A 13,613-nucleotide genomic window follows, 5' to 3' on the forward strand; every position below is an offset into this window, starting at 1 on the left:
GACCGCTGGGCTAAATGAGACACAGGAGATGTCAAACGACTGTACCTGCAATGCTGGCAAAGATTTCGCTGATTCCTATCAGCACATATTGAGGCACTTGCCACCATATGGGTAAATCTGCCGCGTAGTAGATAACTTTGCCAAGCACCTGGTCAATGGTACCATTTGATTTGATGATCTCCAGGCGTTTGGTCTCCAAAATACCTGAAAGGGCAGACAGAAAGAAATGCACATGAGTGCAGTTAGCTGAGGGTAAATGTTAAAAATATTAGAAACACTACACACACACAACCACACATATGTACATCAGCTAAAACTCTGCAACATACTAAAATAAAGACAAAAAGCAAACAGGGCAGCGGGTGAACTTAAAGGCTTGTATATTTCAGTCAGGATGGAGAAACGCTTGTTTAAGTATTACAAGTCCATGACACCAACAAACAGCCTAACACTGTCAGAGTAAGAGGATTCAGTGACAGTCCATTAAGCATTTAACTAGGTTTAAGGCTACCCTACCACTTCATTAAGATCACATCTGCACGCTTCCATATTATGGCAGTTAGTAATGGAACAGTGAAGACGGTTCAATAATAAGAGCCAAGCAGTTGTCATCAATGGCTGCCTCCTCCTAAAAGCTTTATTCGATAGAGCTATTATCATGTAACCAGCGGCTATTTCCAGATAACTACCAGAGACAGCCTCCTATCATAACTACATTTAATGCTGTGTTTGAGAGGAGTTGAAGCCTTGTAATCCGGCTATCCTATAATACCAGCCGTCCATCTCGGGCAGTGTGGCCACTGGGCTGCCAAGAGCAAGAGTCACACTATAAACACACACCCCTGCTTTTTTTCCCCTCCTTGCTAAACATCACATCAGACAGTGTGATCCCTGGCAACACTGCTCCAGCTTTTTGCAGAAAAAATAAAGATGCTTTTGGACACCTAAAAGCCATTGAGCTTTAACCAAAGCAGATTAGTATATAAAGTTAAAATAATGTGATAAAACATGCTCTAAAAAAGAAAAAGAAAAAAGCTTCAAAAGCAATGTCAGTGCAGCTTTTCAGAGCTGGCCCCGGTATATGGTTGAAGTCTGGGACTGTTGTACACGGATGAAAAGCAGCTCAGAAACAGTGTCCGCTTGATAGCATGTCTTCAGCTGTCCCTTTGCACTACATGGGAAGTCTAGCTGTCCTTGTGTGACGCGTGTCAGTGAGCACAATGAAACCCCGTGAAATATCGCTGCACCAATGACATCATGAAGAAACTGCCCGTTTGTTGCACATGGGGATGATGAAAGTGATTCTAACTCTGAACAGCAGTGGTGTGGCCAACGTTGGGGACACAGAGTGGCGGGCTGACAGCGCAATGTGTCGGACTGGCTATTCTCTGGGCAAAGGATGCCACACTCGGTCATTCGCAACAATCCCATCTGTCAGTCTGTGAACACAACATGAGTTCAGCTAGTGGACAGATGCAGATAAGCACTGAGGACACACAGAAAGCCAGCTGAGGGAAATGCAATTCAAAAATGTAATAACAGTGTAAGGCAGCTCCCAGGAGTCAATGTGTGTAACTGAATTAATGTGAAGCAAGGCAATGCTGGGGATAAACTGCACACAGGCTCAACTCAAATTATTCTTGGATGAATAATTGTTTAAATTAGGTGCAGATACAATAACAGTAATAATGTATCTCAATAACTCATTTTACAAAGTACACTGCTGTACATGTTTGATCCACTCGTCTGATTTGTCTCCTAAAATCCTGGTCAGAACTTTGTTGCACAGCAGTTGTGTATTCACCTACTGTTCTGTGACCAATGGCCACACCACTGCACCATCATAAACCCTTTCTCTCCACTCCCAGGACTCAAAATTGCTTTCTGCAATATTCAGAATTCATTGCCTGAATTCAAATGCAGGGATTGCACTTTCTTTCAAAATGCCAAATGGAAAAGTAAATACCTAAATAGCTTTGGAACATCAGAAAATGAACATGTTAGAGCACCTTTCCTTCCAGGAATGCTCATGTCCTCTGAAAAGAAATTGTTACTTTAAACCGAAAACGTAGACGCATTAGATTTAGTTAAAAGACCTTTTAACATATGTCTCTGATTGAAAAGGATGTTTTTGATGGGCGAAGTCAGGCTTTATTAACATGCTAGAATTTAGGAAGACTTTTTCTCGAAAAACTTACTCATCTCTTCTTCTCCATGTACAGAGGAGAGTTGAGTCCAGCACCCTTTCCTCTCTCTTACACATAAAACACACAAGAGATAGGGCGGCACGATATTAGGAAACTATCTAATTGCGATTATTTTTGACTGATATTGCGATATGATTCACAATATTGGAGGGAATGACCATTTTTGTATCATTATTCTCATTTTCTTTGAAGAAAAAAAAAAAATGATTGAAGTGTGAAGTGTTTTTGCGAGATTTTTTTCTTTAGTCTGTAGGATACGATCGGTAGGCCGGGATGTCTCTGCAGCACCACAAAACTTTATTTTAGAATGTTTTGACACATATTTTGCCTTTAACAAATATTGCGCGCCCCCCCCGCAATTTGGATATCGCACTAGTTCATATTGCGATTTTGATAAAATTGCGATTAATTGTGCAGCCCTACAAAAGAGACCCCACACAGATTTTTAGGTGGGTAAACTATGAATCATACATTCGGTCTACATATCATACTCACCACTTAATGCCACTAGTAATATGTGAACTTGGATTTGAGCCGATTAAAAAGGCTATTGGGTGTCATAAGGTGAGCTTTTAACATATATGAAAAAATTTAATGCTTCTTTTTAAGATTGACATTTAAATACCGTGTTTAAGATGTATAGTATTGGTCTGTTGACCATGTTGCCTTTTACACATTCTCATGCCAGATGACTGTAAAGAGACAATAATTACTAACTTTATTATGCAGATGAGGATTCAGAGAACTATCTTTAAGATCTTATTTGGCGGCTCCAGTGTTCTTGTTGCAAAGAAACTTGATACGATCCGTGTCACACACCACACACACACACACACACACACACACACACACACACACACACACACACACACACACACACACACACACACACACACACACACACACACACACACACACACACACACACACACACACACACACACACACACTTCCGATGTGGACTCAATAAGCACTTAGTAAAATCATTTGAAACAATGAACAGGGCTGCCCAGACCTCTAATAGCTGCTTTAAGGGTTCATTTCAATAATGACACAGCTAATCACAACATATCATTTGCTGTATTTAAAATGTTGAACTTCTGTAGATTTGTTAGTCCCCAATTTATCTTCATTTCAATTTGTATAAAAGACAATATTTATTAAACTCACAATAGAATGTAATTATCACTCACAATTGTTGTCAAATGTGATTCAGTGCATCGTTAACAGTCAATTGGCAATCTGGTTGAAGCGCACCAGTCAATATCTAGAAGGTCACTAACAAGAGAACATGTTCATATTCTATGTGACGGATGTATTGTGCATCTGACAAAGGGCAGGGGTTGTGGAAAATATAATGTGCATTGATTCTCAGGAGTGTTACTGATTTGCTTTCTTCCTGCCTCCAGGCTTGTCTCTCTCACAGCATTTCAGTCTGCATGTATCAATACAGCAGCACCTGCCTGACCGGCCTGGCTGAGACTTTATTTCCGAAATAAGTCACAGTGTAGAAGTGAATACGACTAAGCAGCACTCTGCTCCTGAGCAGTAAGATGCCACAACTCCCCCTGTGCTCTACAGGGAGAGGGGGGAAAAAAAGGCAAAACTCTGTTTTGATTCAGGGACCATTAAAGGTCCTATGACATGCTGCTCTTTGGATGCTTTTATATAGACCTTAGTGGTCCCCTAATACTGTATCTGAAGTCTCTTTCCCGAAATTCAGCCTTGGTGCAGAATTACAGCCACTAGAGCCAGTCCCACAATGAGCTTTCCTTAGTATGTGCCATTTTTATGTCTCTAGCTATTGAGGAGGAGAGAGGGGGGGGCAAGGTGGAGGGTGGGGGTGTGGCCTTGACCAACTGCCACTTTGCTCGTTTGAAAGCCATGATGTCTCTCTCCCATGGGTGGGCCAAATTCTCTGGGCGGGCAAAGCAGAGAAAGGGGAGGTAACCTTGCTTGTTATGACCTCATAAGGAGAAGATTCCAGAACGGCTCATCTGAGCTTTCATTTTCTCAAAGGCAGAGCAGGAGAGTCAGGGCTCGGTTTACACCTATCACCATTTCAAGCCAATTGGGGACCATAGGCAGTAGTGGTGTCAACAATAATCAATTCGGCGATGCATAGCAATGCGGGGCATGCACGATTCAACATCGATGTGGCAAAGTGCCATAATCGATTATGTCACTGTTTATTTTCTGGCCTTGAGTGGACAATAAAGTTGTAAAGTTTCAATTACTTCTGTATCAAAGATACAGGAGAGTGATAATACACACATAGCAGCCAATAAAATCTGTTGTTCAATATCCTCTCAAGGATCACTGTCCCGTTGAAGGGACACTGCGTCGCTGTAACCTCAATAAAACTTCCACTCATGAGCGTTTTTATAACTTTAAAGCATTAAATCTTCCAAATATACACACCAATTGAAAGCTTAGCCTCTAAAACAATTCAGCCATAATCTGCGCAGCTGTTGAGAGTGCATCCATAACTGTTTTCGTTGTCCTTTCAGCAACAAAGTGGTATGTTGCCCAAAACTTGATTTTCATAAATCCCCAAGAGTCCAAGGAAATGTAATATCCAAGCTTTATATTCCAAAACGATCTGTTTGCCTCACAATGTTGAAGTTTCTGGCTGAATCACAAAGGGAAAAACGCGAAACAATTTTCCATTTACGCACTTGTTATCGCCGCTAGCTTCTCTGCCCAGCTTGCTACATGCTCAAAGTGGGCGTCATCGAATTCCCTTGCTTCTAAGCTTTTGATAGACCTCTCATATGAGCCAATCCGTTCAGGTTTGCCTCTGATATGGCCAATGAAAGCGGACAAGCCAATGACAGCAAAACGGACAGACATTTCTGTAGAAAAATTAATTTTTGAGTATTTTGGCATCTGGATTTTTTCTATAATAACCTGAGACATGTTGCTATGGCCTGGGTGTATCTGTATATCACCACATGTGTTTACAGTATTTTATTTTGATCATTTTACAGATGTATGACTTGGACGGAAATAAAAAACCTCCATTCTAGCCTCTGTAACTCTGTGTCAGTAAGGCCTAGAATCACCCTGACACTTGTAACAAATATTTTTAGAGTGTTTCCTTTCCAATGATGTCAGGCACACCCCAGAGTGTCAAAGTATGTGGGAGCTGTACCACTTTTAATTTGGGTATGTCGTTTAGACCAAAAAGCATGAAATTTCAGCCGAATCTTAACAGGATATCTGACTGATTGCCTCATGACTGATGAAACATTTGCCTTGTTGTGTGCAGTAGAATTTTGATGCATCGCAATGCATCGTAAAATCGAATTGAATCGAATCGTTACCTGGTGAATCGTAATCGAATTGAATTGTGAGGGCAGGCACCAATGCACACCCCTAATAGGCAGGCTGGGGGAACGCATATTAATGTTAAAAAACCTCATAAAGTGAAATTTTCATGCCATGGGACCTTTAATACATCTGTGACAGACCATCTGCTGAGTCTCACAAAAAATGAAATAGAGTAAAGGCAATCATTAGTTAAAAAAAAAAAAATACCTGTAAATCATACTTAGAGCAGATCAGCAACAATATTGTATCCTCGCTGTTGGACAGGAGCTGACATATTAGTATTATGTTTCAAAAGCTTCTACAAAAATAGTATTTCGAATCAAATTACATGATGTAGCTGTGGCACTACAGCTGCATTGCTCGTTGTCTTGGAAGCACCGATTGCATGTGGCATTTACCACGAGCGCTAACTTTGTTATTTCATTTGTGTTCGTTTGGCCTACTTATGTGACAGCATAGAGAACGTGTCTGTTTTTGTATGCACTCACCCGCTGCCACGGCTGACCACATAACAAAGAACATCCCCACTGCGATCCTCTTCAGAGAGGAAGGCAGCAGGCCGCGGCGTTTCAGGATGGGGTCCACCACTTTGTCCTTCAGGGGAATCAGCATAAGGATGAGCACTGCGTCAAACATGGTGAGCCAGGCGGCAGGGAAGTGGAACGTCATCTGGGGGATCCAGAGGAGAAAGATGAGGTAAAACAACAAAGCATGACAAACTACGGAGAATGTCAGTGCATTCCAACACAGATCACAAGTGTTTGTGTGCACATGAGTGTGCATGTGTGTGAGTGTGTGTACTTGATATGGCTTGATATTGCTTTGGCACCCCCAGGTGGTCAAAACCAAAAATTGTGAAATGAAAAATATTTATTCAGTTCCCAGTAAAGAAAGCACACAGTAAATCAATACAATACAAATCAATACATTAAAAGTAAGTAAAATAGTAGTAAGTAAATAGTTGTAATTAATAGAGTTATTTTTGTTGTTGTTATTTCTATTATCATAAGTAGTAGTATTGTTTTGTTACATGCTTATACATGAAATGTGTAGTGGCATATAGGACTAAGTGTACCTGACTGAAATCAAAATAAACGTTTTCAGCAGAAATTCAAAACATATAGTACCATAAAGTGTAATTTATGAAAGGAATAATTACACTGTGCAATCAGACTGGATGAAATATAAATCAGAAAGGAAATCCATTGTGCGCACACAAAGTACCCACAAGTTAAGGTGATATCTGGTTGAGTGAGCAATGAAAGACTGCAAACTGCTGGAGATGTGTTTTTTGCAATTCAAATTCCAAGTGCCATCTGAGCTCCTGATGTGTCTCTGGTTTAACACTTCTGATAGCATCATTTATTCTCAAACTGAATTTCCGTTTCTCGGAATAACCGCTGGCAATCTATACTCAGCTCCTTAGAGATTGTTTTCCTCCCTTATGTGTGTATTATCATATTCAAAATGATAGAAAGTGCTAAGGGAGACTTTCTTTTTTGCCAAGGAAAGCCTGGTATGAATGACGGTGGTGTCCCAGCAGACATCAGGCCTGTGGTGGGCATGATGTTCTGCTTTTTCTACTTCCCCTTTTTCTACTGGACCACATACATCCTGTATGCATATACTACTCATAGAGGTTGGCAGCCACTTCTCTATATGCATCATATATGATACCATAAAGATAAATGAAAGGGTAGTTTTAAATTTAAAGTTAATTACGTGTACAAATACCTCACAAAATGTCGTTCAACCCATTACGAATGCAAATGATACATAGCACGTTCACGGAGACACGAAACACATGCCAGTACATTAGAGGAGTAATGTCAGGATCTAATTACAACACATTCATTCACTTCTGCCACCCATTGCCAGGCATTGTAATTAGTATGGGCTCTGTTTGAGGGAAGAGACAGTATTTGTTCAGCTTTGCAAATATGTCAGGTGAGGTTGGGGAGCAAATCACGGAGGCATCTAATCTCACTTCCCTTTTGATGTGGAGAAGTGTCGAGGCTGGTAGCTGAAAAGGCTTAGTTTCGTTTTTTGGATGCTACATAAACAGTATGTGAAAAAAATTCCAATACAGTTTTTAAACACAGTTAACCGCAGAAGGATATGAGTAAACAGAACTATGTCAGACCATTTCAGTGTCACAGGTCTCATACAGTCATGTGAAAAAATTAGGACACCCATGCTAAAGTTGACTAAAAAGAGGAATAAAAAAAATTATCTTTTGGAAATTGATCTTAATGCCTTAATAAATAAAAAAAAAAAGGAGGAAAAATCCAACCTTTAAGGACACCAATTTTCTTTGTGAATGAATAATGTATCATAAATAAATAAATGTTCTTCCTTAAAATACAGGGGGCATAAGCAGATTTTTATTTTTAAAGGCCAGTTATTTCATGATCCAGGATACTAAAAAAATCATTTTTGCAAATAGATTTTTTTATCCTTCTTTTTAGTCAACTTTAGCATGGGTGTCCTAATTTTTTCACATGACTGTACATATTATAGTGAAATGTAAAAATATACATAAAGTATGTATACAGTATGTTGTGTGTGTATGTGTGCCACATATACAGCACTAGGTTGGATTGTGTGGTTTACATTCAAGTGTATCACTTCACATTTCCATGAAGTCAGTGTACTTCACTATCACCTCGAGCCTGCCTGCTCAAAAAGAACTGGCGTACTACTAAACATTCTAGACATTCCCAATCACTTTTAAACCTTTGATTTTTGAGGAGTCGTATATCAGTGGTGGAACTGAGGGGGATTCAGTCGTCAACTCCACCCAGGACATAACATACAATCTGTCAGAGGGAGACACAGGTAGAGAAGAAACACTAATCAGGAAGAATCAGTTGGAGGCGCTGCTGTGGAGAGGTGCAGTCACAGCCAGGTTGCTAATCTGCGAGGTATTAGTCTGCGACGTAAAGTTCTGACTTAATCCCCACAGCATTACCAACCGTTGCTGATGCCTCTAGCTGTTGCCTACCATTGTGTGTCAGTGACCTACTGACTCCTTTAGTTTTAGCATGAAAAAAAAAAATCTAGTTCAAACCTACTGATGTGGAGACAGGTTAGAGCTCTGAACGGGTATGTTTAACTCAATGGAATTATACAGTAGCTGCATGTCACCACACTGCAAATATATGTTTGTTTTTTTATTAAACAAGAAACACGTACTTGGAGCGAGAGTGTCTCCACTTTCTATTACCTTTTGGGGGTCATCAGTGATGTTCGAAGGACTATTAGGAATCCTCAGATGGAGGCCCTGCAGGATGTACGTCGTCTGCATCTGCGACACAATAAAGAGATTAGAGTCTCAGCATGAGGTAATTCTCCACTTTAAGACCACCAGGGTGCCTGGTGCAAAACCGTTCTTCTCCAATGTTGAAAAGGAAAAAAGCATCCCCTCGTATTAAAAAAACAACACACGTGCATATCTGCATCCAGAAAGCTATTTCCACATTTAAGTCCTTCATATTTTCCTCTTGTGTGAAACATGGCTCATAAATTGTGATTCAAATTTAAAATCGGTTGACCTTACCTGGAAGTACACAGTCCAGTATGGGATAAGGGCGAAAAACACTGGGAGGATTTTCACCAGGGATTTCACTTCCTCTACTTTCTCTTCTGGATATTTGCCTCCATAGGTCACTTTGGCACTGTCTAGCAGCGTTGGTTTATTGCTTCAGGGGAATAAAAGAGAAAAATCACCATCATCATCATCTAAAGCTACAGTATGACTGATGACATGAAATAAACACGTACATAAATAAACAAAAACAGAATACACTAGAATTATTCTAAACTCTTGAAGTGCGAGACTTAATCAGCCTCTTTTGTGAACATCTTACTCTTAAATAACAGCACTTCTAGAGGTAGGAAAGAAACTTTATTCTAAAGCCTATAATCCACATCTCTGGAGAAAATGTCTTAATATGGAATTCTTGAAAGGCTGCACGATTGGCCAACTTAAAATATTCAATGTCAAGTTTCTGAACCAATTGCGCTGCTTTGGTTCAAAGTCAAGTAACAGCACTTGAGAATAACTTTTCACCACAGGGAATGAAGATGAATGCTCGGACCAGTGGAAAGGAAAGAACTAATCAGGGGGCTCAAGGGCAGCTTTAACATAAAGGTCTACCAACAACACCTTCTTCATCCCACTACACTTTGCCTTGAACAAAAATACTGGCTTCGCTGTTGGAAAGAGCCTTCCCATTGAAATTGATGATTGCTTTGCTACACCACAGTTACTGTGAGTGTGCCGTTTGTCATTGAGGAAATTACTTTACCACTTTTACTGCCTGACAATACAGTTTTATGTCATCTTTTTCCCATCACAACAATAAATGCTCTAAAATGACTGTCACACATAAGTGACATGGCGCTCTCACCGGAGCAGATTAGGCTCCTTTGGTTTCTTGGAACAGCAGGCGAAGCCCAGGATCTTGAACATATCTGTGAAGGCGCTGCCATCGGCAGGCTTGGTGATGAACACAGTACGTCCAAGGAGAAAGACCAGGAAGGACACCCCGAGGCACACAGTGGGAACAATGTAGCCGATTTCAAAGCCGACGTTTTGCTGGATGTAGGCCACGCCTCCCAGAGACAGGATGGCTCCTAAGTTGATGCACCAGTAGAACCAGTTGAAGAATCTGCGCGTGGCCTCTGGTCCTCGGTCTTTGACCTAAGATCACAGGACAGGACGACAGCAAAAAATCGCGTCATTGTATGTTGGTCACACATGCAGGGAGAATGTTAAAAAAAAAAGATTTGTCTCATAGAAAAGACCTTGAACTCAGAACATCGCTACAGCTGTATTTCATACCAGTTGTCAACTAGCCGCATTGGTCAGCTATACAGGAAGTGTACTCATATTCATGTTTTTAAAGTCACATGAGGGAAATAACTCCAGGAAGACCAAAGCTTGTATTTAAAAGGCAGTTGCCTTAGGCAACCAGACTAAATGTATTCCATAAACTGCACTGATAAAGAGGAACAATGGTCACACGCTGAAACTGACAGGGATTAGACATCACATGAAAATTACTGTATTTAGTGTGATAATAATTATTTGTGAAATCTTTTTGCAGCCCTATGGTTGCATGGAATGGCTCAAGAGAGCCATATGAAATTGGTAGAAGACAAGAGAGGGAGGATTCTTTTATATAACGTAGGTGAAGGTTAACTAAAATAAACAGCAACTTGTTTATTCTTTATTTGTATACAGAATTTGCTATGAAAGTCTACACCATTAGCTTACCAAAACTGCAATGAATTCTATGCAAGCAAATAATATTATTCTCCCCTAATGGCACTGATGCAGTGCAGATGCAGTTATCCCTGTGGAGGAAAAGATTTTATCAATGCGTGATGAAGTGGATATGTCTTTTATATATAAGAACAAAAGATGCAGTGGTACAGCCACAATTAACTATTGGGGAGATAATGTCACGGCGTACCCAAGCCAATGCTGAGAATAAATCTTTCTGGGGTTCCTCTTTGCCGAATGAAAAAAAAAAAAGAAGCATCAAGCTCAAACTGACCACTTGATTGCCATGTGATACCAAAAACTCCATTTTAATACCTTTTAAAATAATGCGTACAAAAAGCAGGGTACTTTTATAGCTTCTACATTTAGTTTTGACACAAGATCAATCAGAGTAAGTGGTTGTGTTCCCTCCGGCCTTTACTCATGTCAAGACAAGACAAACATCTAATTTACTATCTTGTTTCAGTGTTGACCCTCCATCAAATACAGAATATGATCAGGAAGTATTGCTCATAGGCTGATAGACATTACATTCTGCAGTGACTCATAAAAAGGACAAAAAAGGGTGACTGTGGCAAAACAGTTGCCTACCCTCTACTTTAATTTCCTCCATCCACCACCAGCTACCTACACAGATGCTTTAGCACCCCCGGTAATACTGTAACTTCATGATTACTATGATCACATTGCATGTTAATTTTCACACTGTAACGGTGCGCAACTGCTTTTTTGACAGAGATCAAGCCACATTGACAGAAGCCGAGCTAATTTCAAGTGTTAACAGCTCCCACTGCCACTGAAAATGCAGTTCATATTACATCTTTAGCAAAGAAAGTAACATGTTTTGTCAACTTGTATAATGACTTTTTGCTTGACAATCTCTGGCACTGGCTACATGTAGCTGATTTATTCCATAGATTGTTGTGTGTCGCTATAACATGTACCCATTTCTGTGCTTCTCTTTTGTTTCCCCACAATGTATGGATTTTGCTTGATGTTGTGTATTGTGTTTGTGATCAAAAGGGGGCATTGAAGGAAAGGTGAAAATCTTGTAATGAGCGTAGTAAGCTCAAGAACTAATCATATTCAGCCCGCCAGTCCCCTTTGAAAAGGTTTTATCCTCTCATGGTTAGATTATTTTCAAAAACAATAACCCCATTAATGAACTTTCCCCATGACTACGACTGCTTCTTGTAAAGGGGCTGACATTATTTTGTCACCAAACCAACAGATGTGTTGTGTTTCACTTCTTATTACCACCCAAGTATAATTCAAGGCATTGTTCTTAAGCGTTTGTGTACATTACTGAATGAGAGAAAGAGGGGTTGTCAAAGTCTCTACATTATGCTCTAAAATGTCAACTTTATAATGGCAATACTTATAAGTGGCCATGACGATGAAGGCCATGTCTAAGTGAACTGCCATGGTGCAACACAAATCCCATGACATGTCTGACCTCCATGATGTCACACTGCATACCCAATCTTATACATGGGCCTATGTCAGAAGACAAATCTCCATGTCTACTTTCAGCATTCCTTATTGACAGACTTTGAGATCTGAAAGCAATATTGTTCATACTCTACCTGATCTGCCCCAAAGGGAGTGATGTTGGACTTCACAGTACCCACGCCTAATGCAATTAAAAAAAGTCCACTGTAGACTACTGGGCCACAATATGGGTTACGGATGGGGCAGGTTACATTGCTTGGAGGGGTACTGTTTGTGCTCAGACACTCAGCAGGTTGCACAGGAAACGCCACCTCATCTCCACACATTTGTATCCTGGTGTCTTCATTCGAAATAAAAGGGAAAAATAGCATGCCAAGAAAATATAGGATCAAACTTGAAACTATTGTCCAGAATTTTCCAAGGTATGCATCCGCCAACCAGCCTCCAAATGGTGAAATTAGGTAAGTAACTCCCATGAACATCAGGGGTGCCTGGCTCGCCTGAGTGCCCTCCCAATAAAAGGGATTACTATTGAGAAAAAGGACCAGATTGGATGTGATGCCGTAGAACGCAATCCTTTCTAACGATTCAGCCAGTAGGACGGCTGCACATGCTAGTCTTCTTCCCTGGAAAACTGAAGGTGGTGAAGGTCTGCTCACAGAACCTGAGTCCAGTAGAGGGGTGCTCTCACTGGCATCCTTGTTGTTAGCCATTCTCAGCCAACTTAATGGTTTAGGTTCTTCTTGATTAGTAAGAGTTTAAGCCTGTAAAGAAAATGCAGAGAAAAACAAACGTTGTCATCACTGTTTACACAGAAAAAACAGCTAACGTTAGCTTACAGAACTTACATCTGATGTCCAAGAGCCCCCTTCCTCGTCACATACGACAATACAGACACTTTGTAAGTAAGCTAGCTTTAGCATAACGATGGCTTGGCAATAGTTTGGTTTTACGTTACCTTTTAATTATTGAAACACGTCCCAGTGGTCTTCAAGTATCTCCATAAACCTAGATAATATTTACGGCACAAGTGTTAACTTTGTCTCGTCTTAAATCAATTCTTTGTCAAAGGAGAACTGGAAGTCAACAAAAAGCAGTATCAGTAGCTACTATCGCGTGACACATATGCTCACAGTCAACAAACATACCTGCGCCGCTTTGGAGACGATCTCTAAGTGAAAATAGCCGTTGTGCCCGGTAAAGTTAAGCAGGAGTCGCCGATCCATGTGATTTGTAACTTCATCCTGTTACGCAGACGTCGCACCATCGAGGGAGGAAGTGGTGGTGCGTTTTTTTTTCCCTTCATTTTTTGTTACAATTGATTCTGACTT

The 13,613-nt window shown here is 40.4% G+C and overlaps 1 protein-coding gene across 2 annotated transcripts in view; it reads right to left on the reverse strand.

Annotated features, from left to right (window-relative positions):
* slc15a4 (solute carrier family 15 member 4) overlaps window positions 1-13,553 on the reverse strand; it is a 30,952-nt gene extending 17,399 nt beyond the window's left edge. Inside the window, exons 1-8 of one of the 2 annotated variants that reach the window (XM_039804542.1) lie at window positions 13,431-13,553; window positions 13,241-13,290; window positions 12,417-13,046; window positions 9,953-10,245; window positions 9,100-9,241; window positions 8,767-8,847; window positions 6,029-6,209; window positions 46-204 (exon numbers count right to left, since the gene is read on the reverse strand). In XM_039804542.1, coding sequence (XP_039660476.1) covers window positions 46-204; window positions 6,029-6,209; window positions 8,767-8,847; window positions 9,100-9,241; window positions 9,953-10,245; window positions 12,417-12,995 — 1,435 coding nt within the window. In that variant the 5' untranslated portion in view covers window positions 12,996-13,046; window positions 13,241-13,290; window positions 13,431-13,553. The other variant, XM_039804543.1, reaches the window with a different exon arrangement.
* Between the last annotated feature and the right edge of the window lie 60 nt (window positions 13,554-13,613).

Source organism: Perca fluviatilis, chromosome 6 (assembly GCF_010015445.1).
Source record: "Perca fluviatilis chromosome 6, GENO_Pfluv_1.0, whole genome shotgun sequence".
In the NCBI taxonomy this organism is placed as follows: domain Eukaryota; kingdom Metazoa; phylum Chordata; class Actinopteri; order Perciformes; family Percidae; genus Perca; species Perca fluviatilis.